Source organism: Lonchura striata, chromosome 12 (genome assembly GCF_050655825.1).
Source record: "Lonchura striata isolate lonStrDom1 chromosome 12, ASM5065582v1, whole genome shotgun sequence".
Classification (NCBI taxonomy): Eukaryota; Metazoa; Chordata; class Aves; order Passeriformes; family Estrildidae; genus Lonchura; species Lonchura striata.
This window is the reverse complement of record NC_140714.1, coordinates 9,074,197-9,101,249: the sequence shown is the minus strand read 5'-3', so window position 1 is coordinate 9,101,249 and position 27,053 is coordinate 9,074,197. Positions and strand designations below refer to the sequence as shown.

Sequence of the window (27,053 nt, the reverse complement as noted above, 5' to 3'; positions counted from 1 at the left end):
ACTCCCTGCCCCGGGCAGCCGGTTCTGCCCAGCCCTCTCTGACCCCGGCACGGCCTCTGGCTCCTGCTCTGCTCCTGAGGGTTTTAGGTCTGGGCTCCCCAGTTTTGGAGAAGCGGGGATTCCACTCCTGCACACCTGAGGATGACACCATGGCCCCGCTGGGCGAGGCTGAGCGGACTGACACCCTCTGGGGCCATTCGGGGTGCCTGGTTGCAGCCCTATGGTGCTGCCCTGACACACCCGCCATGGCGGCGCCGCTGCCCGCCACACCCACCATGGTGGCTCCGCGCCGGCCCCCAAGATGGCCGCCCTGCCCGGCCGCGCGCCCGTGACCAAGATGGCCGCCCGGGAGCGCCGCGCGCCGCACGCGACATGGCGGCCTCCTGGGCGAGGCGTGACGTCACCTCCGGTGCCGCCATGGGCGAGGAGATGGCCGAGAACCGCCCGGGGGTGGCGGCGACGCTGCGGGCGCTGAACGGGGCCCTGGGGCGGCCCGCCGCGCTCTGGGTGAAGGAGAGCGGCGCCCGCAACCTGCGCCACCGGGATTTCCTGGCGCCGCGGGCCGCGCTGAGCGCCGCCTTTCCCGGCGGGCAGGTAGGCCGGGGCGGCGCGGGCAGGGCTGGCTCGGGAGCGGGGATTTGCGGGAGCTGTTGGGTGAGGCCGGGGGCGCCGCTGCCCTGTGCCCGTGCAGCCCGGACTCCTCTCCGCCCGCAGGTGCCCCCCGAGGCCGTGTCGGCGGTGCCGTCGCTGCGGGGCCCGGCGGTGCTGCCGCTGCGGGTGTGCCGGCAGACGCCGGCGGGGCTGGCGGTGCAGGTGCGGCGCCCCGAGGCCTTCCGGCGCCTGCTGGGGCCGCTGCCCGGCCCGGCGCCTCCCGCGGCGGGGGCGCGGGCGGGCTGCGTGGTGCTGCACTGCCCGGCCCTGCGCGGCCCCGCCGCCCCGCGGCCCCGCCACCTGCGCTCCGTCCTGCTGGCCGACCACCTGGCCCAGCTGCTGCGCGCCCAGGGGTGAGTGCCTTTATCCCGTCCTTCCCGGCCCCTCGCCGCGGGGCCCGCCGCTCCCAGCGCCTGCCTCGCCCTCTGTCGCAGGGTCCACGTCCGCCTGGTCCCTGCGCTCAGCGAGGAGAGGAGCTGGAACGTCCTGCGGCAGCTCCGCGTCTCCTGGCCCTCCGGCTCCGCTGGCTCGTCCCTCACTGATGCCGTCTCGGCCTTGAAGGCGGTGCTGGGCCGGTGCCCCTGTGCCGCAGCCTGTGAGCAGGGGCCGGGCACAGCCGAGGGTGTCATCTTTAAGGTGCACCTGAAGAGCTTCGTGGAGCAGCAGGGCTTGTTGGGCTACGACCCCAATCTAGATGTGCTTCTCGGTGAGCTTCGCATGTACAACAGCTCGGGTGTGGCAGCGGGGCTAGAATGGGTGCAAATAGGCCTGTTTCCTTTCAAGTGTTTTTAACAAAAATGAGGTGGGGTGGTGGATACAAATGGCTTTCACTTCCTGTTCCCCTTCAGTCTGGTTTGAGCCTGGGGCAGACCCAGTGGTGGAGGTGGAGAACTCCATGTCCCATTTTGTGTCCCTCCTTCTTTTAGTGACAGAGAGGACACTGCGGGCCTTGGCTGAGCTGCAGGAAGCTGTTCTGCAGTGCCCAGTGAGTGACCCCACAGTACTGCTTGCCTCTCGCTTCCCAAGTGTCCTTCCTTTCTGCCAGGCAATAGGTTTGAGCTCCCTGTTGTGCTCTGCTGCAGGCCAAAGGCCAGAGCAGTTGCTGCAGCATCGTGCATGTGGTGAACTGTGAGGAGGAATTCCAGCAGCAGCAGCTGGATGTGCTCTGGAGGATTTTGGATCAAGGAGCCCACACAGCTTTGCAGGTGAGCAAGAGCAACCTCTGACCCTGATCAGTGTGGCTCCCAGCATCCATCCTTGGCTCATGACTAGGTTTAGAACAGGGCTGGATTTCACTCAGTTCCTAGCCTCAGCCTCTCTGTCTTTCAGAAACACCTTGTCTGTGGGCCAGTGAAGGTGACCAACCCCTCATCACCCATTGGGGCAGACCAGTACTTCCAGTAAGTTGGTGTGCAAGGCACCTGCTGCTTTCTCTCCTGCTAAGGCTCCCTGTGGGCCAGCTCAGCCCACAGCAGGTGGCTCTGTGTTTCTCCCAGGCTCCGGAAGCGCCAGATGTATGAAGCCTCCGTGATGAAGTATGGGGAGCTTGCACAAGGTGAGAGCTGGGGCCCCAGGCATGGATGCTGCTCCATCCCACTTCATTGCTCCCATGAGTCCACAGGCAGGGGGGGCTGCACCTGCAGGGTGCTCCTTCTCCCTTCCAGGATCAAGCCAGGTGTTGCCCTTGCTTTGGGAAGGCATCAGAACATCCAGGGCACTGGCACAGAGCAACTCTTGGTGGGAGCCAAGGCCAGCGGTGTGGTGGTCCTCAGCCACTACCTGGTCCTGGCAGGGGTGTCCTGCCTGGGTGCTAGGGATATCAGTACATGGGAATGGAGCAAGCTGTGCATGATGGCACTTACATTCTCCACAGATGAGGCCTGGACAGAGGTGATTGATACTCTGACAGTGGCTGCCATCAGGTTTGAGATGCTGAGCACTGCTCACCGGAGTCAGGTAGGACAGCGGCTTGCATGGAGCCAGGGCTGGCAGGTTGTCAGAAGAGCAGAGTGGAGCTTTGCTGAGCAGCCTGGACTGTGGCTTCTCCCTGCCCTCAGATCATCCTGGACCTGGAGAACAACAGCATCTCCACAAAGGGAACAAAGAGTGGTGCCTTTGTGATGTACAACTGTGCCCGACTGGCCACACTCTTCAAAACCTTCCAGCGGGCTGTGGAGCAGGGTGAGCACCAGCTCCACCACCCTCCCCTGACAGCAACTTCTGGAGCCACAGGGGCTTCTTTGGGCACAACAGTCTCCTTGCTTTCCAGGCACATATCCACCTCTGCCACCAGTATCTGAACTGAATTTCTCCTGCCTCCGAGAAGAGGTGAGTGCTGAGATGAGGAATGGGGGGATCTGTGCATCCTCAGCTCTGGTGATGGATGCTACTGGCCCAGGAGAACCTGATACTTAGACATGTAATGCCTTCACAGGGTGAATGGCTCCTCCTCTTCAACTATCTCCTGCCCTTCCCTGAAGTCCTGCAGCAGGCAGCACAGCTGCCCATGTCCTCCAAGGGGATCCGGATCACTGCCAACACAGAGGCAGTAAGTGCCATGTGCCACAGCATCCATGGATGCTGCTCCACCAGTCCCAGCCCAGGGCAAAGCTCCATGCCAGCAGGTGCTGCCCATCAGTGAACAACACAGGGACAGTGCAGAGAGAATAGATGGCAATGCTCATGGGCAGTTCCTGCTGTGCTTGAGGTGGGCGAGGGCCCAAGACCAGCCAGAATTCACTGTGCCATGAGAATGTCTCTGCTTTGTAGGTGTGCAAGTTCCTGATCCAGCTCAGCATGGATTTCAGCTCCTACTACAACCGAGTGCATGTCCTGGGGGTGAGTTAGGTGTCCAAGCTGCAGCATTGTGGCCCTGCAGTCCTTTTGGGGGGAATGGTGCCAGGAATGTGATGGTCCCCTGTCCCATCCTCCAGTGATGCACAGGCAGCAGTGCCTGCAGGCCAGCCTTGTAGAGGGTCAGTTTGGCCACCAGTCCTAAGCTGCCATTCTCCCTGCAGGAGCCGTTCCCTCATCTCTTTGACCAGATGTTTGCTCGCCTCCAGCTGCTGGGAGCAGTGAGGGACGTGTTCCACAGCGCACTGGCAACCCTACACCTCCCTCCCCTCAGCCAGATCTGAGCCACCCCTGAAGAGCTGTACCATGGTGTGACAGTCACCTACACACCACATGGTGGGGCAGAACAGGGCACATTGTCTTGGCAAGACAGGGGCTACTCTGGTGGCAGGCAAGGCACAATTCAGCCCCATGGAGGTGCTTCCCTTCCCATGGTCCATGGTGTTTGGGGATTGGTCTGTACTGTGTGTAGCTGTGTCTAGTGTGGGACATGGATAGCCCTCCACATCCACACCAGCAGAAGGGCAGAGGGCTCCTGTGGCACCCCAGAAGCTGAGCTGGGAGTGCTGGGGAGGTGGCAGCAGGGACCAGTCACCACAAAGACAAATGCCAACTTCACTTCTCTCAAAACTTTATTGAAAGGTGCTCCGTGCTGGCAGGGAGCTCCTGAGGCTCCAGACTCCTGCTGGGCTCTGAGCCAGGCCCCAGTACTGGGGTTCAATACACTTGTTGCTGGACAAACCCTCTGTGTGTCTGACCTCAGGTTTGTTTGTCCTTCCTTCCTTCCTTCCTTCCTTCGGGTTGTCTATCCTGGGTCTGCTGCTATGCAGGAAAAACCCACTTGGCCTGATTGGGGTGGTATTTGTGGGCAGCCCAGCAACACCCCCATGCTACAGAGTGCTGCTGTGGATGATCAGTGTCCCTGTGCATTTCAGCACCATCCTCACCACTGCAGGGTCAGGACTGTCAAAAAGTGCTGTCCGTGGACACACAAGGCTGCAGCCCACATGTCACAACCCGTCCCTGACTCTTCCTGGCCTTCTGCTGCTCTCAAGCGCCCAGGGCTGCGCCATGTCCTCAGTGCCCACCCAAGCAAGGTTCTTCTCTGATGACAAGACTGGAAAGCTGACATGGGTCCTTCACACCTTGCAGAGGAAGAGCTGCTTTTGGGCAGCGGGGATTAACAGCCCCACTTCCTTACTGCACGGGGAAGGCCCAGGCTTGTCCAGGAGGGATCCCATCTGCCTTCTTCCCAGAGACCACTGGCCTCGAGCACCACAACCATGGCATGTGCCTAAAGGCAGGGGCCACAGCAATGGGCAAAGCCCAAGTGCAGGGTGCCTTCCAAATGCAGGCAGGGACCTGGATGTGTCACACACCTGCCCCATTACTGAGGAGCCTCTTGTGGAGGAGGTTTGGAGGAGGCTGTGCCGCACAGCATCTCCAGGCCCTGCCCAGAGAGCACGCAGTAGTACCGCAGCTCACCCCCGGCATCCACCACCTCCCAGCAGTCCAGCTCAGCCAGGTCAGGCACATGGAAGAAGGTGGTGCTGAGGGGCACCAGCTCGCTTGGGCTGCGGTTCCACAGCGTCAGGCGCTGGTCCACTGAGGCAGAGAGCAGCAGGTCTGGCCGCAGCACCCGGATGCCCGTCACGTGGGCAGCGTGGGCACAGGGCCTGGACACCCGCTCCAGGACCTGCAGGCAGGTTCCTGCCATGGCCTCATCTCTGTCCAGGGATACCTCCAGCAGGCAGACATGGATGGAGCCATCATCACTGCCACTGGCCACCAGGTACTGTCCCTCGGGTGTCTCACGGATGTGAAGGCTGTTCACGCCACAGCTGTGGGCCATGATGGTGACCAGTGGGGCGCCCAGGCCTGGGTAAACAGGCTCGGTCAGGAGAGCAACGCTCACCTTGGTCAGAGGGAGCAGAAGAGCTGCGGGGCAGCAGCACTCACCCAAGGGCTGCATCTCTCCCTCTGCTTGGTGCAGGGCATCTGCCGCATCCATGATGGGGCTGGTGATGTCCCAAAAGGCAATGCTGCCATCAGTGGCTGCACTGCACAGGAGGTGCCTCCTAGAACAGGGAATGTAGAGGGAGTCTCTGGCTGCAGCCCTGAGGGTCCCCACTGATATCCGTGGAAGTGGCAGAACAGCCCCCAGGGATTAACTTGTCCCTTCCCTCTGCCTGCTGAGCTGCCATCCCTGCAAGGACAGACATTTCTCCCCAGAGCCCATCAACTGCAGCTCAGCATTCGGGGCTCACCTCTCCCCTCCTGCCCATGTGTGCAGGAACGCTTCCACCTTCAGCACACAGCGCTGGTGGTGAAATGACTCTGCCACCAGCACCAACTTCCGAGCAGCCTCCAGCAGCCCAAAGATCCTGTAATGGAGCAGAGGGCAGTTGGCTGTGGGAGAGTAGGAGCTTCTGGCTCCACTGCCCCATTTCCCACCACACACTGTCTTATGGCCAGTTCAGAGGAGGCCGTGTCCCATATCAGCAGCCTCTTGTTTTGAGCCTGCTCTGCTGCCATCACCGGTTCCATTCTCCCTGTCAGGCCCCATGATGGCTCCTCACCGGACTGATGCATCACTGCAGGCAGCAGCCAGGAATTTCCAGGGTGTTGGCAACTGCTTGGTGCTCGTCCCAGGCACAACTGACAGGGACATGTACCTACAGCAAAGACACAATATTCACCAACACCTCTGTGGCCCCACGGAGGTGGGTGGCCCAGGAGAGTAGCCCTGAGCCTTTCCCTAACACCAAAAGCCCCTTGAAGCCCACAGGGCACTGTACGCCAGGAATCACAAATGAAGCCACGCTGGCCCTCTCTGCCTCAGCTGAAACTGCAGCTGTACAGAGCAGGTATTCCAGTGGAGGCCTGTGCAGTTCCCAACACCCTCCCATACTGTGATCACTCCTAATTCTGCCTTGGGCAGTCCCTGATCATCACCTTGTCTCTGGGTCCATCTTAACAAGCTTGTGCCTGTTCTTCTTGTGCTCCCAGTGCTTGTCCAGCCGGTGGGAAGCCACGTGGATGACCTGGCAGGCCACAGCACTCTCAGTCGCTGTGTCCCCGGTGCACAGCAGCCTGTAGCACTCAATCTGTGCACGGCCGCCTGCAGAGAAGAGCAGGGCAGACAAGCCCTCATCACCAAAGCTCTCATCTCCAGGTCCCATGGCAAATGCCAACGTCCTCACACTGGAAATGTGGTCACTGAGGCGGGCAAGGGGCACAGCTGCCCGAGAGTTCTCACTGAGCACCAGGACACAGATCGTGGTGTCCTCACTGCCGGTGACAAACACATTAAGAGTGGCACGGCCAGGCACCTCCACGGCCCCCAGGCGCCGCACGCAGGTGATCTCCCGCCCGTGCAGGGATGCCAGCAGCACTTGCTGCTCGCAGGGCTCGGCCTCACGGTGGTGCAGCATCACATCCCCAGACTTGATAAAGGCAAACACCTCAGCCAAGGGGCTGCTGCAGTAGCTCCAGGAGCGGTGCCCGCCCCCGCAAGGGATGCAGTGGATGTTCTCGCCAGTCCTGCTGCTCCACACCACGAAGTTGTCAGCGTGAAAGCCCAGCACAAGCAGGTCCCCATCCGAGGTGAATTGCAGCTCCTCAATCCACTGCAGCCCTTTGCAGGGCCTGTGCTTCTGCAGGACCTCCAGCTGCTGGTCCCGCAGGCGGAGCTGGCGGTAGACACCATCCCGGCCTGTGCTGTAAATGTAGCCCCTGTGGATGGTCACCGAGGTAACTCCTGTCTTCCCGTGGAGTCCAAAGAGCACTGACAGTGGAGACTCAAGAGGAAGAGCCTCTTTGTGCAACAAGCAAGAGGGCTCCAACTCACTGCTGGAGTCTTCAACAACGGGGTCAATGGCACCATTGACAATGTCGGTGCTTTCTGCAGCCCGCTCCAAGGAGCTGCTGCAAGAGAAGAGGAGGAGGGAGCCCCGGCGGTCCCCACAGACCAGGAGCCCTTTCTGGGGCAAGAACGTGGCACAGGTGTGCCAGCGCTGCTTGCAGGGGGGCAGCAGGTACCGACCCATGAGCTGCACCCAGGGTGCCTGTCCGGGGCGGTGGGTGACATCCAACCAGAGCATCTCCCCGCCAGGACCGGAGGCCAAGAGAGCAGCAGCGGTGTTGGGGGACAGCCCGGGACGGGGGGCCCAGCTCAGCCCGTGCACGGCCCCCTCGAACAGCGTGAGCTTGGCGGCGGCTCCGGGGCGGCTCAAGGCGAAAAGGAGAAGGCGCCCATCGCCGCCGGCCACGGCGCAGAGCGTCTCGTCCCATCCGTGCAGCGGGGTAGCCGCCAGCAGGGCGCGGGGTCCGCTGGCGGCGGGGTGCAGCACCGGCGTCCAGCGCCCCTGAGCCACCTCGAATGTCGCCAGCCCGCCCGCCTCGCCCAGCACCAGCACCCGCCGCGGCCCCACTAGCAGCACGGCCCGCGGACGCTCCGGGGACCCCAGCGCTGCAACGGCGGGGACCGCCTCCGCGGCCTCCCGCCGGGGCTGCCAGAGTCGGACGCCGCCGTCGTCGCCGCCCGTGGCCATGCGGCCGCCAGCGGGGCGCAGGGCCAGGGCGCGCAGGGCCCCGCGGTGCCCGCGCCGCGCCCGCCGCACGCCGCCGCCGCCGCCCCACTCCAGGCAGGCGCCGTCCTCCCCGGCGCTGACCGGGAGCGGCCCCCGCAGCACCACGGCGGCCACTCGCCCCCCGTGCCCGTAGCACACCAGCAGGCAGGCGCCGGCCCCGTCCCCGCCGCCCAAGTCGCCCACGGCCCAGAGCCGCACGCTGCGGTCTTCGGAGGCGGAGGCGAGCAGACCCCGCGACGCCGCGTAGCAGAGCGCCAGCACCGCGCCCTGGTGCCCGCGCAGCTGACGCTGCGGGGCCTTCGCCGCCGCCGCCCGCCACACCACCACGTCCCCCGTCGCCGTGCCGGCCGCCAGCGCCAGCCGCCCCCAGCTGACCCCCGCCAGCACGGCGCAGCGCAGCGCCCCGGCCCCGCCACAGCTCGCCTGCCGCAGCCAGCGCCCGCCGCCCCACCACTCGTAGAGCGCCACGGTCCCGCCGCCCAGCGCCAGCGCCAGCCGCCGGCCCGCCGCCCAGCGCGCCTCCCACACCCGCGCCCGCAGCTCGCGCGCGGCCCCGCCGCCGCACGCCGCCAGCAGCGGCCCGCCGCCCGCTCCGCCGCGCCGCACCGTCAGCACCGCCAGCCAGCGCCCACCGAACACCGCTACTCGCGCCGCCGGCCCGGGCCCCGGCTCGGCCCGCAGCCCCTGCACGCTGGCCTCACGCAGCACGCTCCGCCGGCCCGCCGCCGCCGCCGGCCCGCCGCCGCTCAGCCGGAACGCCACCACCTCCGGGCCTGTACCTGCGGGACACCGCGTCAGCCGCCGCCGCCGGCCCCGCCGCCCCCCCCCCCGATCCGGTCCCAGCGCTCACCCGCCAGCAGCGCGTCCCCCACGAACTCCAGCGCTGTCACCGGCGCCACCAGAGCTACCGACTCCATCTTAGCCACGCCGGCCCCGCCGCTGCCCCCCGGCGCTCATTGGCCGAGTCCCACGTGCCGCCGCCCCGCCCCCTGCCCCCTGCCCGGCCCCGCCCCGAGCACGCGGACGCGGCGCCCGTGTCTCCACGCTTTATTGGCGCGCGACGCGGCCCCGCCGCGCGCTCGGCCCGCGCGGGAAAAGGACACGTGCGCCAAGGCGGCAGTCCCGGCGCTACAGCTCCAGGTGCACCCCGCTGTACGCCTTGTCCACTGTCCACTCGCCCGGGGCTCCGGCCCCCGCCTCTGACCCCGCCAAGCGCTCCATCTCCTGCTGGAACTGCTGCTGCCGCCGCCGGTTGGGGTCCACGTTGATCCAGTTGTTGGCGATCCACTTGGTGCCTTGGGTGACCAGGCAGCCCCCGTGCAGAGCGAAGTCGTCCAGCTCCCCCACCCAGCCTGTGGAGCAGAGCCCCGTTAGACGGTGGCATAGGAGGGCAGGCACAGCTGGGACCACAGAGGGACACATGGCCAGCGAACACCAATGCCATCTCTCCTGCCTGCACTACCTGCTTGGATTTGAGCTCAGATACATCTCCCAGCAGTTACTTTTCCTGGCAACCTTCCATCTTAGTGCCATCTCACCCTAGTGCCTACAAGGAGTTCATCAGGGCAGGCTCCCTGAGTGCAAAATGCCCACTGCCTCCATCTCTGCTCAGCACAACTGGCTCTCACAATCCAGATCACAGCCTGTTTTTCTCAGCTCTTTTTAAAAAAGGAAGGCTAGCACAGAAGAGATGGGTACTGCCACTAGAAGGCCTGTGGAAGCCAGAGGCTTGCAGCCATTCTAGAGATTGCATTTCAGCAGTTCTAGATAACCTGTTTACAATGATCCTATTGTTTTTCTGTGGCACACTTGCATCAGCAGCCACTTTCCATTTAGGAAAAAATTGCCCATAAAAACAAAACGGGGCTCTTCTAACAGGAGAGTGAGAGTTCTTGGTATTATCACCCAAGAGTCCAAACACTGGTCTTGTGACTTCCTCTGTGGATTTTCTAGACAGGGGAACGGGCTGTTCTCAGGGGACTAGAGACGCTACACTCTTTTCTCCCACCAAAGCTCAAAATCTGCCATGGAAACCCTCTGGAGCCATACTCACCAGCAGCTTTGAAGATTCATGTTAATTCCCAGCCTGTCAGGGAAAACCGCACTGCGCTTCATGACAAAAACAGCCCCGAGGACACAACACAGGGCTGTGGCTGAGCTACAAAGCAGGCATTGGCCCCAAGTGTGGCATGGGGTGGCTCATGTGTCCTCATGCTGCAGAGCTGATGGCCATGCCTTTGTCTACCTCCCCTCCCCACCCCTTTGGGCAACACCACATCAGTGACACATTTTGAATTGCAGACCCAGTTCCAGCAGAAGTTTCAGCTTGCACAGTGGGATGGAAGGCAGCTGGTGATGATGAGTGCAGCCAAGGTCTTTGTTTGCTAGCTAGTCCTGTCCCCCAAAGACATCAGGAGCCACTGACCTACTGCCTGTAAACAAAGGCCTTTCAGAGTCAGGAAGCTCCTACTCAGCTGTTGACAAAAAGACTCTACAGTTCCCACTAGCAGGCAGCTACCACCCTTGTTTTGGTTGTTCTTTGAGCTCCCAGCTGCAGCAAGGAGATGATGGCTGTCACCTACTGCAGTACCACCACTCCCAAGAGCCCAGTTTTGAAGTGAGCCTGTACCTTCTCCATCTGACAGGTAGTTGTACCAGAAGACAGCAGTGCCTTGCTGAGGTTTCACCCGCAAATTGCCCTTGTCACAATTTTTCCGAGTATCTCGCAGGTCAATGTCGTTCTGGATCAAAGACTGGAGAGAAACCATAGGGAAGATGTCACAAACAGGGCTGGAACAAGGCACATGCACTGGGTTTCCCCTGCTCCTCACCCTCGCCTGAGTGCTCCACAGGTTGGCATAAAGTTGATGCAGGAGCCTTCATAACCCACCTGGAGCAGCCAGTTTCGGCCCCAGGAGGTTCATAACCTGTTTCTGAGCAGCTGCCATTTGTTAACACTTTGCCTGACACCTCACACCTCTGAGCAGGGAGAGCCGAGCTGTCAGAGCACAGCTGTCAAGAGCTCCAAATGCTAATGTACACCAACCTAATACACCAGACCCCTTCTGCAGGCACAGTGAATAAAGACATTCAAAGAGGGACTCAGAATCCCCAGGGGTAACACATAGGTGAGGTTCATTTACCATCTCTTCGTAAGTCCTGTTATCAGCGATAGGAAAGACTGTTTCACCTCCCCCAGTCACATTGTTCAGGTAGAACAGCACGGTCACATACCTGCAAGACAGAGACTGTCAGGAGACACATCTGGAGCAGGAGGAGATATACAAGGGGTCCCCATGCCCTGTCACTCCACCATAAATAAAGGGGCTCTTCCAAGATGTCACATGGCACATGATTTACACCATCAGCTTTCCTCCAAGAGTAACACAAGGACAACAAAGAAAACCCTACCCAGAGTAATGAGTGTGCCTGTAGGCTCTGCAGGGGCAGACCCCCCACTCTGCCTTCCTTGTGTGGACCCACAGGATTTGCCCACCTCCCCTTTAAAACCCCTTCACGTCTGTGATGTCCTGAGCTGGATTGTGAGCCCACAGCCTGAGCACTGAGTCCCAGGCAAGATGAGGTGAGGCGAAATGGCTCTTCACACTCCTAGTCTAATGTGTTCCGGGCAGAGCTTACCGGCAGGAGGTCTCAAAGGGAGCACTTTCATTGGCAACAAGCTTCGTGTGGCTGCAGGCAGTCTCAGGGAACACGGGGCCGCTGTCCATGTGGGCGTGGTAGTGCCCTCCTTGGTCGTACCGCACAACCTGGAGGGGCTCGCTGTGCTCCACGATCTCGGGGGGCAAGCGAGTGAGGCGCATTACCCTGGGGAAGAGCAGAGCAGGTGAGTGGGAAGCCACCCTCACCCTTGTCAGCCACTACTCCCAAGCAGTGAATAAACCCAGAGAAAGAGAACCCCCTTCCCCAAAAGACCGGAGAGACGGATGGGCTGCAGCGAGCATGCCAAGAGACAACCAGGTCCTCACTCATCTGTTGGACCATCACCATCGGCTCAGAAAACCCTCCTCAAGGTTAAAAAAAAATCAAAACAAAACTGAAGAAAGCATCTCTAGCAGGACTGCTCTCTGGAAGACTTTGCTTGCTCAGCAAGATCCCTTCTGTGCATGTCCCTGGAGCCTTCATGTGCCATCTCATCACTTCTCTGGACTCCTGCACACCACCTACAGACCTCAGGGACAGTTAGTAAAGCACAGGACCCCTGCTGAGAGTGAACGAGAGACTAGCTCTAGGAACAGTCTTGTCACCTAACTCACCTTTCCCTGTTGCCTTTTCAGCAGCCTCCCCCAGGGCAGAGGGGCACTGGAAGTGATCAAGGAGACCGGAGCCCTCCTGCTCTGGGATTTTTCCACTGCTACATCTGAGATCATCCCCAAGGCAAGCAGGTACGTCTTGAGACCTGCCAAAGAACACTCAGAGCTCTGAGAATCTGGACCGGTGAAGCCCTTGGGGCAGGTGCAAGGAGAATGTGGCACCTGGGCAGGACAGCAAAGCCCCTGCAGGCGCTGCCTGGTCCCAGGCAGGATTAACAGCCTCCTTCAGTGCTGTGTCTTCACCTCCTCCTGAGAGTGGCCAACTGCAGAGCTGCAGAGCGTGCAAGTGGAATGCTGATGCCTGTGTGTGCTGGCTAGCTGGCACAGAGAAGGTGGCAGCCACAGTTTGCTCTAATCAAGGCAATATGTGACCCCATTTTCCCACTGAAGAAAAGGAGTGGCCAACAGCTGTTTTTCAGGCCTCAGGACAGATTTTACCCACCCACGTTCTGGGTGAGGACCAGCATCACAAGAACAAGCGAGTCTCCAGCCAATTATCTGAAACTCACTACATGATTTGGCTTTCATGCTGGGTTTCAGATCCTCCCAGTACCAAATCTGAGATGAAGGGAAAGGTGAAAGGTTTTCCCATCTGCCATGAGCTGCCCTACAATATGTGTGCTTGGAAGATTAAACTAAGTTGATTAATTTAAGGTGAAGTTGTGCTTTTTAAAAAGTCAGCTCTGAACAGCAAAGACAAAATTCAGTGAAATGCATGAGTAACTAAAGCAAATGACAGTAACTGCTGGCACCCAGACAGCATTGGAAACAGGCAGTTTCTCCCAGTAAGCTCAGTTACTAATTAGAATGAATGATTTCATATACTGCCAAATCTTCCTGGTTTTATAGGGCTGTTCCCAAAAGTGAATGGAGATGCTGAAAGGCTCGATTTTTCTTTTTCCCTTTCCACAGGACAATGCAAATTCTTCTTCTAATGAAAACCTCCTCTCTCCATTTTGTATATGTGTTCATTGCTCTTTATTCCCCAAGGACTTTTCACAACTAGGAAGTGTGAATATTAGCAAGTCAGCCACTGCCTCTCCCAGCACACAGGTGATGCTTGTGCCTACCAAACCCAACCTCCCCTCAGCTGCCTGGCCCTTACCTTTGCCGAATGGCTCTCATGACCTGGTGTGCCCCCTCGCCCTGGTACAGCCAGGTGTGCTGGCTGTTGCGCACCAAGTCACTCATCTTCACTTTCTGGTTTCCCATGTACTTGTGGAAATCACGGATATTCAACTGCTTGAACTCCTCCAAACTTAGCACACCTATGGGAACAGAGAAAAGCCACCTCACTCTGGTGCAGGTAATAGTTCTTGCATCCTGTACTCAGAGAAACACCAGCTGAGGGCACTGCAGAAACTGCCTTCCTCACACAGACCCCAGGCAGGGTCCACTGTGTCCACCACACCACAGGCAGCGCCCCTTCTGCCCATGATCATGGACTCCTGCAATGCTCTCACCTGCAGCAGAGGACACAGAGCAACCTGCCAAAGTGAATTGTGCAGGGTCAGAACTGGGACAAACAAAACACCATTTTAAACTTTAAGAAGCTCCTGAAACACACAAATCGATATATCAAAAGAGAGAAATAGACACTACAGTTCTGATATGCACAAGAAAGTCTGTGCCACTCAATGTCTTGAGGCTTTGTAGATATTTAAATCAACATGTTTAAGGACAGAGCACGGCTTCAGACCACATCTTCTATATGACCTTGCAAGGTAATTAAGAAAAAGCCAAACCCAAAACAAGCAGTACATTCTCATGCATTTGTGTAACTGCAAAACATAAATGAGGAATACATGACAGTATGGTCTTGCGTAAATAGAAATAACAGAAAAACAAGAGGTATAAAACAGTTTCTCCTAAAACAGGTATTTCTTGTTTGCACTCAACTGGAATCGGCAAGGAGTGGACTCTTGCCTCAGTCAGCTTCAGGAAAATCCTCACATTTGTTTTTCCTCTTTCTGGAGAAGGGAAGCCTTGCACAGGTCCCTGATAGCAGCATGCAGGGCACTGCCCTAGGCTGCCCTGCACACACCATGGGCTGGAAGAGGAGCTCACTCAGGCAGCAAACCCAGTGCTGCTGGGTGCCAGCTCTGCTCCCTGGGCACGAGCACTCCCTGGCAGGAGGAAGAACCAGCCACAAGGGTCAGCCAGGGACAGTTCCTCAGGTGCTATGTCCTCAGGTCATGACCAAATGATCCATTGTTATTATTCCTAGTGTCTCTGTCCACACTTCCCCTTACTCCCCACAGTCTTTGATGACGCAGTGCCACATCCAGGTTGTGACCTGGTCTCTCAGTGTCATGTACCAATCTAACAACAGAGGGAAGCAGCACTCTGGAAACAAGGTCTTGCCAACAGCCCTTTAACAGGCTGCAAGACAGAGACTTTCATTTGTTAATGTCCAGAACGGTGGAAAAGCCACTGAGGACTCAGTCATACCCCTGCCAAGAATGCCACCAGCCTGGAGGAGAGTTGCACAGGGTGCCCTCCGGATATTTATGCATTCACACTGCTACTGCTTCAACTCCAAAGCAGCTCCTCCTGGGCAGCTCTCAATGCCAGGTCACTGGAAGAGACTTAATTTGATTAGGAAATGGAGTGTTGCTTAATTGAGGCCACTCTAATTAGAGCAGCAGAGGTTAGAGTGTATGTCCGGACCAGCAGGAGCCCTTGGGAGACCGGGGCAGGAGGGGCAGAAGTGGCCTCATGGAATACAGAGAGGCTGCAGTGGCAGAGACGGGGGTCAGCGCCAAAGGCTGACAGACAAGATCACCCCCACCTCCACTCATTCCACTCTCCCCTCACAGTGACACGAGCTTCTTGGCCTGCTGCAAAAGTTTCCCTGGAAACGGAGGGGCATGCAATGTGTGTCCGTACACCTGCATCCCAGGTAACAAGTGCTCTGTAGTCAGAAGATCCCAAGATCCTGTTACAGCAGGGCATGAACCAAGGCAGGTCCGACAGGGGAAAGGGAGTGCAGAGCTGTGGTCTGGTCCTGCTCCAGCAAGTTCCAAGCCCAGGCAGTGGGACCAGTTAGCTGCTAGATTGGTGATGTAGTAGCAGGAACGCTGCAGTAAGAGGTTTACCCTGCGTTTACTTCCCTTCCCTGAGAAGATGTCTAGGGCAGTGCTACTTCCCTTCAAAAAATTCAGCTAGAGAAGAAGGCCTGGGCAGGGACATAGCTCTTGCTCTCCCCCATATGGCTGTGCAAGGCATCCAAGGTGCTGAGGGTGAAGGGATTCCCATGGAGCTGCTCTTACCATTCCCATCAGGATCAGCTTTGACCGCTGTGTACATCTCCCGGATGTTCTCAGGGGTCATCCACCTGCCATTCCCAAGCCGAGTATGGGTCAACACCTGAAATTCATAAATGGATCAAAAAAAAGCACTGGTTTCTTGCACTCCTGAGAATCCCTGCATGAGGTCTGGTGGGATCTCCTCCACAGCACATCAGCCACACAAGCATCAGCACTTCTCTGCAGAAAGATGATTGCAGTGAGAATCATCTGGCAGCCACACACACAGAGTGTTGCTGATGAGTGCTGTTATTTCCAGTTTAGGTCATGGCATATGAAAGCACAGTTTTCTCTTGAAGGGAAAGTAAAGCTATTGATGATAATATTGATATTGATGAATGAATGCTTTTACTTGTCCAAGGTAAGGGCTTGCAACAGAATTCTTCCCTTCAACATGTACAGAGAGATGCAGAAGCCTAAACAGCTCTCAACAGGCTCTGACTTCCAGAGAAAGGAGCTTTGCCCTGGGCTGTCAGTGGCACAGCTCCCCATACTCCACAGCACTCATGGTGCACAGGATGGTTCAGAGTCCCAGTTTCACCTGAAATGGGAGCCTGACGAGGGACATGCTTGAACTGTCAGTACTTGCCCTGATGCACCCTGCCATACAGGGCAAGGGTGCTGAAGAGCTGTGGACAAGGGGCTTATTATTCCCCTCGTCTCATCAATAGTGGTGGCTTTGCTGGGGCTTGTAAATTCACACACTAAGGTCCCCACAAGCTGCACAAAGCAGGGCCTACGTGACAAACTCACTTCCCAGGACACACAGCAAGAGGCAATAACCCACAGCACAGGAACATTTTATCCATCATATTCAAAACACACATGTCCTGCCAAGGACTGTTGCTGCCTCCCAATAGCATGACAACTGCTGCACATTGCCCAGAAACTTCCATCATGAAGGCCAGCACAAATTCTGAGGCATAAAATTAAGCAAATTGTGATTGGTATATCCTGGAGTCTGGCCCCACTCAAGCACATGAGCAACCAAGAAAGCACCTGATGAGGGGATGTGCCAGAGGGTCTCCAGCAAACCTTCCCCAGTCTGTCCCACACTCTACCTCTTTGAGCTGCAGCTGCCCATCCTGATTGTGATCCAGCAGATTGAAAATGTCCATCTGGCTGATTTCGATCATTTCCATGGCTTCCTCATAGTCCTCTGTTGGTAGGATCTGGCTCTTCTGTAGTCCCTTCAGCTTTGCCAGATGGACAATGAGCTTGCACTCCTCCTCTGTCAGGAAATCAGGGATTTCTGCAGCAAAAGTGTGAGCAGGAACAGAGACTGAGGAACTGTTACAGTGGGATCCCATGCTGGTAGCAGGAGTCTCAGGAAAAAAAATCAAAATAGGTAGGGAGAAAATTTAGGAACTAAGTTTGGGACATTCAAAAACATCCACCCTTCTACCAGAAGGGCTCTCAAAGAGCATACACCACACACCTGAGCTGCTGGAGGTAGGTATTTTTATAGCAGCAGTTCCTAAATGTTTGGATCCTGGGGTCAAGCCCTTAAACTCTCTCACAGATACCACAATGGACAAAGGAGTGAACAAACACGTGCATATCACTGCATATTACCATTTCAAAGGTGCCATGTGGATCACAGTCTGGGAACTGTTGCTTTACCGGAAGGGAGTTCAAGAATCATTACAGTGGGCAGTGGTGATGGCCAGGGTTTCAGACTTCCTTGCTCTCATGTGGAGTGGATGGCACTTTGTACAAAACCAAACCCCTTTCAGGGGAGCATGGCATAGTGCTCTATTATGAAACTCAAACAGAAAGGAGAAAAATTCTAACTTACTCCCACTCATTCTCTTGATTCCCCACTAAAAATGGGTCTTCAAATGCAATGTTAAAGAGGAAAATACTGCACATGCCAGGTTCCATATCCAGGTATCTCCAGCTTTCCTTTGCAGCACAAACCCAGCAGCAATCAGGCAATTTCACAATCCCAAGCAAATGAAAGTGCAGAGAAATCCACTGATGACCATGAGGCTAGGAGACTTCTAGCTGCATGGTACACTGGACACACTTGGACAGCACTAGCAAGGTCCCATTCCAGAGCAGTTACACTGTGGCCCAGGAGGTTCAGAGGATCCTCCTGGCTGGTGTCTGTCACAGCTATGGTGACCTTGTTACCAGCTGCTGTGATTTTTGAAAAGGGGAGAAAAAACACCAATGCAGGACAGGTTAAGTGCTCCTAGACCCAAGGTCCTGCTCTCCAAATTGCAGATCACTAGAGGTCCTGCAGGTATGTGCCAAGGACATGTTATAAATCAACTACAGCAGCAATCCTCAAATGGAGGGAAAAAATTAATTACTTTCATGACCTGAAATCAACCCTATTGGCTCAAGCTGTCAATAAGCAGTTGGCTTCCTGCTAAGCACAGACCAGAACCAGCCCTGTAGAAAATGAGCTGTTCCTGGGAAGCCCCAGAAACACAATGCAGCCAGCTGTATCCATAACACACTCCAAGAAAACAATTTCTGCCACAGGCAGCACAGGGTCCTTGTGCCAGAGGATGCTTCAGAGCTGGAGCTTCTACTAACCAGTTTGAACCTCATGGCACAGCACCAGGTCCAAATGAACCACGTGCACTGGCAACCAACGCCCCCAGTACTTCCAGTTCCCCAAACTGGGCTACAATAATGATGGTTTATGGAACCTTAATTACATGCTGGAGGAAGGACAATTCCATTCTTCAGCGGTAGTAAGGGGATTTCAGAATGGAGTAGGAATTCTGTTAACTGGAAAGTGTGTGGTCATGCAGGTTGCAAGGTGAGGGGGTTTCCAGCTGAGTGCTACCAATCCTGTCTGCAAACAACTTGGCTCCACAGCTGCAAATTAGTTCCTCTCTGCCCCCAGCTCTCCTAAACAGTTAACTTGTGGCTGGCTGTGAGACCATCCTATCTCCCTGCCTGCTCAACAATAGATCCAGCTAAACAAATGCCTCCTAATTGACTTTAAGCAACACTTGATTACTTTTACAAAAAACAAAAGAGAGGAAAACATTACGGTTTATGAAATAATGACTAATCCTGGAGCAAGAGAAAGGGGATGGGTTGGAGCACTGGTGTCAAACAGAGATTCAATCTTGGCTGAAAGAGCCCCAAGACACATGGGCCAAGTCATTCACCCCTCCCCAACTGCCCTCATTTCCACACCTGCTGATCTAAGCCAAACCCCTGCTAAAATACAAACAATCGGGGCCGCTGGCAAATGAAAATTGGAGCATTGTCTTCCCCATGAGGGCTCTGAAAGGGCCGCACTTAATGAGGATGGATTGACAAAGAGGTGGTTCGTAGGCTATAAAAGGCATTCCACAGTCAGGAGCAGCTCAGTCCGGGGGTGTGCTGTTGGTTCACTTGCTCCAAGCATGGTCACGTCCCCTCGCAGGCACCCCTCGAGGTTGGGTGGCCCGTGGCTCCTGGGTCTCGTGGCACGCCTGCTGCTCTGGGGCTCTCCAGGTGCCTGGGCCAGCTACCTGAGGAGATCCTCCAGCTGCATGCCCATCCCACACCGCATGGCCCTGTGCTACGATATCGGCTACTCTGAGATGAGGATTCCCAACCTGCTGGAGCACGAGACCATGACAGAAGTCATCCAGCAGTCTTCCAGCTGGCTGCCCTTGCTAGCCAGGGAGTGCCACCCAGACGCTAGGATTTTCCTCTGCTCCCTCTTTGCACCGATCTGTTTGGACAGGTAAGATGCTTTTATGAGTTATTTCAGCTGTAACAGTTAACTCCCCTCAGGAGCACAACTCCGTGTGCCTCCTGAGAGAAAATGCATTGGGTGTGATCTGTGCAGCCCCCAGGAAGCAGTGCTACTGCTCTCGGCAAGGGAAAATTGGATTACTCAGCAGGGAACATCCCTCTGAAAGCAAAACATGAGCATTTCACATCACAGGAGCAGAAGAACTCCTCCTTGGAGTTCTTCTGCTCTCTCACCCCAGGCACTGCTGCCACATGCCCTGGCCAGCTCCTCATACACTGCAGTAGCTGCTGGCACACACCAGCTTCACCTCCCACCTCCTGTGCAGCCCCTCACCCCAGCTCCTGCCCCGAACACATGGTTTCTCAGTTTCCCAGCTGCTCCAGCAGCAAAAGAAATCCCCAGTTTTGAGGTGCAGTTTTCAAAATACAGAGCTGCTAAGGAAATTTGGCAGGCACCTGTAAAGGTAAGTAGCTTTTGCACAACTAGAGAAGATCCTTAAGGTGAAAGGCTTCTGGCAGCTTGCCTCATCCCTCCTGTCCTCAGAAATTCCTTGTTTGCTTCCTGGACATGAATGTTCAAAGAAAAGTCCCCAAACTGCCTGCTAACCCTTCAACACAGCCCCGTGCAGCAGCAGCGGTGTTAGGGCTCGACTCTCAGCCTCCTGGCAGGCACACGGAGGCACTGAACACCCATCCCCTCCCCAGGCTCATCTATCCCTGCCGCAGCCTCTGCGAAGCCGTCAAGAGAAGCTGTGCGCCCGTCATGGCTTGTTACGGCTATCCCTGGCCCGAAATCCTCAACTGCAACAAGTTCCCTGCAGATCATGAACTGTGCATTGCAGCAGTCTCCATGGATGAAAATTCCTCAAGCAGGAGAAGTAAGAGGTTTTTTTCTTAATGCATTTTTCCATATATAACACTGAAAGCTCAAAAGGATGATCCTATGACTTGTTTCTATTCTGCATATTTCTGGGTTTAAGCTGTATTTAAAAAACAAAAAAACCAAAAAAAACCCCAAATTCTAGTCTTGTTCTTTCTGGGAACCGTGTATAGAAAATTAGCATAACATTTGCTGTGGCTTGTTCCTCTCTCTGCTGTATTCATTAGCTCCCTGGGTGCCATCAGACCCCGCAGGGGTTGGGGCAGGGGGAGGAAAGGCTGCAAAGCCTCCAGCCCAGGCACAGTGGGAGAGCTCATGGAGTGCAGACTCCCAGCATGAGATGTGCTTCCAGTGGAGCTATGGAGCAGCAGCTCAGATCTTTCAGCTGTGTCTAGGGCTTAAAAACATGCAAAAAGAAATGTTTTGCAAGCCTTCTCTGTAAACATTAGGAACAACATGAAGGGACATGAGCCTCTGCAGACATGAGTTACACTGGAAAAAAGTCTGTCTGAAGGACTCAATTAACACCCAGATACTGATGAACACTGGGGGAGATTCAAGAGCAGTTAAGGGGAGAACAGACATTTCAACATCATTTCAGCATCACTGGATGGAGTCTGGCCATACCACTGGTTTTGCTGTTTCATCCAAATTAGGAGATCTTCGTTAAGCATTTTCACCGCTGCTTTAACATGCAGCAACACACACAAGCCTGAACAAAGCACGACAAGCAGTGTCTGCCTTCACAGGAAGGAGAATCTAACATTTCCCACCTTGCCTGTCTGAGGTACCTCTCCAGGGCCTGGGTAGCTCAGGAAGAAGCATCACTAAGAAACAGCAAGCCACCACTTGCAGATCTCAACATTTCATTGTGCCTTTTCTGGTGAAGCTTGACAAGGGTGTTATAACCTGATTTCTCTTGCAGCAGTGCCCCGAGCCAGCTGCAAGGACTGTGAGCTTGAGGAGGCCAGCACTGCCAGGGAGATCCTGGAAAGCCTCTGTGCAAATGATTTTGGTGAGTACATTCCTCTTCCTCTTAACTGCCACCATTGTCTCCAACAGCCAAGCAGTGGCATGGACAGAAAACAGCTTTGCCATAACACACTGACTAGGAGAAACTGCAACTTTCACAGCAGATCTCAGGGATTTTCAGTTTCCACCTTACCTGTAAGGTAGCAGGAGGACCCAGCTCTGGGCAGCGCTGAAAGTGAAGACCTGATTTATTTCTGTGGGCTCTGGTTTGGTTTTGGCCTGTGAGTGCTAAAAACAAGATGTACTCTGGTTTTCCCTTTCAGACAAACATTTCAATCAATGTCTATAAGAATCTTTAGCAAATTCCATGCCAGCTATTTCAAACTTTAATAGTGTTGTTCTAGTATTGTGACTATCTCTGTCCTAGCCCAAGCAAGCAGCAGTACTAGTGCGGCTCAATCAGATGGCAGGAATTTTTCAAGATGCTGTCCTGAATTCAGGCACACACATAGAAAAATAAAGGTATTTTTCAATAAAAAATGTTACAAATCCCGAGCAGCTGTCAGTCATGTCACTTTCTGAAATCCCCACTTAGAGTAAAGTCAAGTAATTTGCATAAGACCAGGACACTGATGCATCTGCTTGCTTGTGCCCATGATTCCTCCAGGGTTTCTGCAGTGGTACTAATACATCTTTGCCCCTCTTAGAAGGGAAATGGATTGAGAAGAAGGCCTTTTCTCCCACGTAACAAGAACAAGAGGAAATGGCTTCAAGCTGCAATGAGAGGTTCAGATTGGGTAATAGGAAAAATTTTTTCACCAAAAGAATTATCAAGCACTGGAACAGGCTGCCCAGGGAAGGGCTTGAGTCACCACCACTGAAGGTATTTGAGACATGTGGTTGTGGCACTTGAGGACATGGTTTAGTGGTGAACTGGGCAGTGCTGGGTCAGTGGTTGAACTTGATCTTTGAGGTACTTTCCAACCTAAGTAATTCTGTGATTCTAAGAACAGTGCTCAGTACTGGAAACTAACCTCAAATGAGAACTTTTACAAGTTCACTGCAGCTGCAAAAGCTTGGTCAGATACTTCCCCACATTACAGAGACAGCAGAGAAGCCTTGGGCTGTTTCTATGTCTTGACGTAGGAGAGAGCTATGAAGAGTAAACAGAACTCACAGCTCTTTTTCCAACCCCTGCAGCAGTGAAAATCCGAATCCTGAGGAGGAACACCACCACCACCATCTCGGACTTCGACCTGGACCCATCCAAAGTGGAGGTGCTGAAGCATGGGCCACTCCTCAGAACTGAAATCCCTGCCAGGCTCCAGCAGTGGTTGGACATAGATGCCACCTGTGCCCACAACATCATGCGAGGCACTCAGGCAGGGGTCTTCGTTGTAAGTGGTGAAGTACAGAGTGACAAAGTGGTGGTGAACAAGGCCTATGCCTGGCAGAAGAGGAACAGGAACCTGCACCAAGCAGTGCGCAGGTGGAAACATCACCGCTGCCCTGAACAGGTGGGATAGAAGGTCTGAAAAATCTCAATTCCAGCAATAAGAAACTGCTCCCTTTCCTATGGCTAGAAAACTCCTTTCCCTGGCAGGTGGTGTTTTGGAGATGTACAGTGATATTTCTAGGTGATTTGAAGCAGTCATAGTGCACAGATAGGGCTTCACTACAGATCCCTGTTTTACCAAGACAGAGCTTAAGGATGCAGGTTTAACATGTTCCTCTCACACTGCTCTGTAGATCCAGGACATGCTATGTTCAGCTTTGCGTAGGATCCAACATGACAATGAAATGGTGCAGGTGAGGACAAACTAGAAGAAACCTTTAATAACAGTTCTGTCTAGTTCTCATTATCAGAGCTGTGTTTCAGATTCATTATTTGACCCTGTTACATTGATGCTGTCCAAGTGCCTACTTGCTTCCTGTCCACAGATTACATGAAAGTCTCCCTGACTGTGAAGAGATACTTTTTGTGTAATGGAGCAAATACTTTACTCTTGAACAGTCTGAGGTAAATTAACATGGAGAGGAACCTGCTTCAGCTATGCCCAGCCCCTTACAAACTGAATGCTGAACTCTGCTCTTGAGTCAGGCTGTCCCTTCAGCTTCCTGCACTGAGAGTTGACGAGCATCCAGACAGCAAAAGGAAACAGCCATTCTCAAGCAGGACAGGCACAGAGAAGATAGCTGAGGGTTTCTACATAACAGGGAAAAAACTACTTTTCAATCAGAAATTCAGTGTGGATCAGAAGATTCTGGTAACAGAGGATATCACAAGAACCTTAAGAAAAGCAGAGTGTGAGTGAGATATCAGCCGTTCAAGGCTCTGCTTTGGTGTGAACAGCAGCTTTGCTCAGCCCCAGCACAGTAGGATATTGTAGTTTTGATATGGGAGCAGGGGAGAAACCTTCCACAGCTGCCTGGCCTTCCACCTGTACATAAGGAAGATAGAAAATACTGGAAAACTCAGTCTCACCAGGTTCTCTGCAGCACACTATCTCACTCAAGCAGGACTGTGACTCCCTGCAGGGGCACACACTGTGCTCCAGACCACAGAGCAGAAAACGGCAAATCCCCAAATGAGGAAACAAGTCGGATTTCTACCGCCTAACAATGCACTGTCCGTGGAAAGTTTTCTATATTGGTTAAAACCTGTGGCTGAAATAAAAAACCAAAAGAAGCGTTAAAAACCAGCCTTTGGGAGGAATGCTTTCTGCCTTGCTGGTGACGCCTGCAGCGTTGGCCGTGCAGAGACAGCCGGTCTGCTGGAGCCACAGGGCTCTGCCGGAGCCACAGGGCTCTGCTGGAGCCACAGGGTTCTGCCGGAGCCACAGGGCTCTGCCGGAGCCACATTGCCTCCCCGTGTTCACAAGGCACACCAGCAGCCCACGCTGCGGGCTCCCCCTCACACTGGTGTGGGTTGGAACAGCGCTCAGACACTCACTGCAATTCAGCTGCGGCCTGACATTTGAGCGGTGCTTACTTCTCTTCCCTGAGGCTCAGAAGAAAAACACAGCCAAATTTCCTATTTTTATTCCTCTCCACTGTCTTGTCTTAGAAACTGCTGCCCAATCCACTGAATCTGCTGTCAGGTGGTCCCTGCAATGGCAGTATCTTCTGAACAGACTGCGTTTGGAAAACAAAACACATAAAAGCTCTGAAGGTTGAAAAGGCTTTGTCTGATTTGTTTTTCATTAGTAGGGCTATTTGATTACTAGTGTTTCCCAACTGAAAACTGCACAGATGGTCTGATTTACAAGCTTTAGAAATGATGTCTTGTAGCCAGAGGGGGGAAAAATAGGGCAGGAATTTTTTCATAGCTCCATAAAATACGCTTGCGTTCCATGCAGATGTGACTTGCCCACAACTAAAAACCAAACCTACAGTGCCCGGCCCATGCTCTGAAGCAGAGAACACATTAAATCATTCATGAGTGTCTGCTCCTGTGGTCCCACTGCAGCCTGCTCTGCTGAGAGCAAAGATGATAGATCAGGCACTGTTTCCATAAACTGGCTCTTGTATGCTGCAGCACTACATCTTAAATCCCCAGAAACTTTGCTAAGGGCTTCTATATTTACCAAATACAACCAAGTTAAATACACACCTCCACTAATTTAAGCAACAAAGATGCAATGAATTGGTACTGCTTGCATAGAGAAGTCTCTGGAAGTCTTCTAAAGTCAGAGCTGGCTCCTGGCAGGTTCATCCAGGAGATAAGACTTGTCTTGCAACTTGTAGTTTCTAAATAAGGGACTCCTTATCAGAGAACAAAGGAGAACAGACTCGTGGCATCTCAAATGGTGAATGTCTGTCACTGTCTCTGATGGCATCCTCATGGTGCAAAGCTTCCCTCAAAACCAATGGAGGTGCTAGAACAAGAAGCTAAAAATTGCAGGATTACTGCTGCCAGGACAAACCTGCCTTTTATCATCTTCGGCACCTTCCTTGCAGGCCAGGACCAACTGTTTCACTTCAGTGGTACTGGAAAGGCAGGGAAAGAGGACACAGGAGTTTTCCCAGTGAAAACCAAAGCAATTGCCTCAGGCAGCGGTTCTGGTAATGACACCAGTTTTGTGATGCTGTGGGGTTATCAGCTCCAGGTTAGTGTGTTTGTTTAGTGAATGTCAGACAGAAATCCACTAAGAATTTAATGGTGAGGTTTTTAGTGTATATGATCTATTTGGAATCAGAAAAAAATCCCTCTATTTATAAATGAGAAGGCATCTGATTCTTTATGCTATCTTTCCAGAACAACAGGTTTTCTCTGACTTTGCAATAGTAGGAATTTTGTAATGATTGACTCCTTCCCCTCAAATGATTTAGTATATTGTCAGTGGCTTTCCAGGACACAGAGTTCAATTAGTGAGACTTGACCAGTGACAGCAAAGCATCACAGAAAGGTAAGGAAGATTTAAAAATATCTGAAAGGCACATATTGTGTGGTTGTGTATCAGAGAAGCCAAAAATAGAGGTAAATCTAGAACAGGACACAAAATGGTGGAAAAATTTAAATCTATCAATTCTCCTGTCACTCATTTTCTCAGTGTTGAAGCATCAATACTACATTGTTTTTTTCATAATTTATTAACAAGTTTGTCCTTTCCTGGTACTGAGCGGCTTCTTCAAGGCTCTTGCCAGCGATCTGCTGTCTATCCCTAATTTTGTACAGAAACCTGAAAAACCTGGAACGGTTAATCTTCCAAATTCTTCTAAGTGGGCCATGCAGAACACGTAACCTCTGCGAATTTTGCATCAACATACCTTAAGCGATACCACGCTCCTTTGAACGCAGCCCCAAGGAACAGCAGCGCAGGGAGGTGATGCCAAGACGCGGGGAGTCGTTTTCCCCCGAGTGGGTGTGAGACAGCGGCGGTGTCAGACAGACAGACACGCACACCCCCCGCCCCGCCGTCAGGGCGGACACCCACCGCGCTCCCGGTACTCACCGAACAGCAGCGGCTTGAGGCTGAGGGTGCGCACAGCGTGGGCCCTGCCGGGCACCAGCTCCACCCGCTGCGTGTGGCCCACCTGCGGGGAGAGCAGCGGTCAGCGCCCGGCGCTCACGGCCCCGGCCCCGGCCCCCGGTCGCGGCCTTGCCTTGATGCCCTCGAGGCGCGGGAGGGCGCGGGCGGGCGGCGGCGGCGGCGGCGGCGGGGCGGCGGGCGGCCCGCCGGGCTCGCCGGCGCTGAGGTGCACGAAGAGCAGCAGCCCCAGGACGTTGAGGACGTAGAGGTGCGCGAAGACCATGAGGACGAGGAAGTAGGGGCGGGAGCAGACGGGCCGCGGGCGGCCCCCCGGCGGGCCGGGCAGCGGCGGCCCCTCGGCCCGCGCCTCCGCCGCCGCCATCGCCGCGGCCGCCCGGCCCCGTCACCGCGGCAACGGCCCGGCCCGGCGGGCGCTGCGTCAGCGCGGGGCGGGCACGGCGGCGCGGAGACCCCGCCCCGGCCCGCCCCGGCCCGCCGCGAAGAAGAGCCGGGACACTGCCCAAGTTAGAAAGCCACAATTTATTTCAAGTAAACCACGGGCACACCTCTGGCAACCGGCTCCCGGGCGGTTTCCGCCGCCCCTGCCCCTCTCTGGTGCCTGCGAAGAAAAGCGAGGGGTGGGAGCAAGTCCTGTGCCCTCCCACACACCTCAACGCTGTCCCACAACCCCAGCCAGACCGGGGCCGAGAAAGGAATTCCCAGAACAAGTGCCTCATTTAAAAATAAAGTTCTATTTTTCACCTGCTTAAAAAGTCTAAAAT

The 27,053-nt window shown here is 55.0% G+C and overlaps 4 protein-coding genes across 6 annotated transcripts; 2 read left to right on the top strand and 2 right to left on the bottom strand.

Moving 5' to 3' along the window:
* On the top strand, positions 1-4,248 carry DALRD3 (DALR anticodon binding domain containing 3). Of its 2 annotated transcripts, none has more exons than XM_021531129.2 (13): positions 1-594; positions 715-1,004; positions 1,086-1,357; positions 1,578-1,636; positions 1,734-1,856; positions 1,981-2,051; positions 2,148-2,206; positions 2,525-2,607; positions 2,709-2,832; positions 2,921-2,979; positions 3,086-3,199; positions 3,421-3,489; positions 3,669-4,248. In XM_021531129.2, the coding sequence occupies exons 1-13, from the start codon at positions 142-144 to the stop codon at positions 3,786-3,788; spliced, it is 1,896 nt and encodes a 631-aa protein (XP_021386804.2). In that variant the 5' UTR covers positions 1-141; the 3' UTR covers positions 3,789-4,248. The 2 variants fall into 2 exon arrangements, with proteins under 2 accessions (XP_021386804.2, XP_085446509.1); XM_085590383.1 differs by having other exon boundaries at positions 2,127-2,206.
* WDR6 (WD repeat domain 6) lies at positions 4,119-9,128 on the bottom strand. Of its 2 annotated transcripts, XM_031505983.3 has the most exons (6): positions 8,947-9,128; positions 6,460-8,875; positions 6,084-6,179; positions 5,772-5,888; positions 5,464-5,582; positions 4,119-5,382 (listed from the first exon to the last, which is right to left on the bottom strand). In XM_031505983.3, exons 1-6 carry the CDS (start codon positions 9,011-9,013, stop codon positions 4,892-4,894), a joined length of 3,306 nt encoding a protein of 1,101 aa, XP_031361843.3. In that variant the 5' UTR covers positions 9,014-9,128; the 3' UTR covers positions 4,119-4,891. The 2 variants fall into 2 exon arrangements, with proteins under 2 accessions (XP_031361843.3, XP_085446507.1); XM_085590381.1 differs by having other exon boundaries at positions 4,119-5,582.
* On the bottom strand, positions 9,128-26,678 carry P4HTM (prolyl 4-hydroxylase, transmembrane). The gene is made up of 9 exons (XM_021530483.3): positions 26,405-26,678; positions 26,254-26,335; positions 16,797-16,987; positions 15,700-15,796; positions 13,533-13,695; positions 11,736-11,921; positions 11,240-11,330; positions 10,726-10,849; positions 9,128-9,448 (listed from the first exon to the last, which is right to left on the bottom strand). The coding sequence occupies exons 1-9, from the start codon at positions 26,651-26,653 to the stop codon at positions 9,225-9,227; spliced, it is 1,407 nt and encodes a 468-aa protein (XP_021386158.3). The 5' UTR covers positions 26,654-26,678; the 3' UTR covers positions 9,128-9,224.
* LOC144247006 (secreted frizzled-related protein 5-like) lies at positions 18,975-22,959 on the top strand. Its single transcript, XM_085590384.1, has 4 exons — positions 18,975-19,435; positions 20,152-20,324; positions 21,255-21,341; positions 22,499-22,959. Exons 1-4 carry the CDS (start codon positions 19,110-19,112, stop codon positions 22,822-22,824), a joined length of 912 nt encoding a protein of 303 aa, XP_085446510.1. The 5' UTR covers positions 18,975-19,109; the 3' UTR covers positions 22,825-22,959.
* Positions 26,679-27,053: the final 375 nt, after the last annotated feature.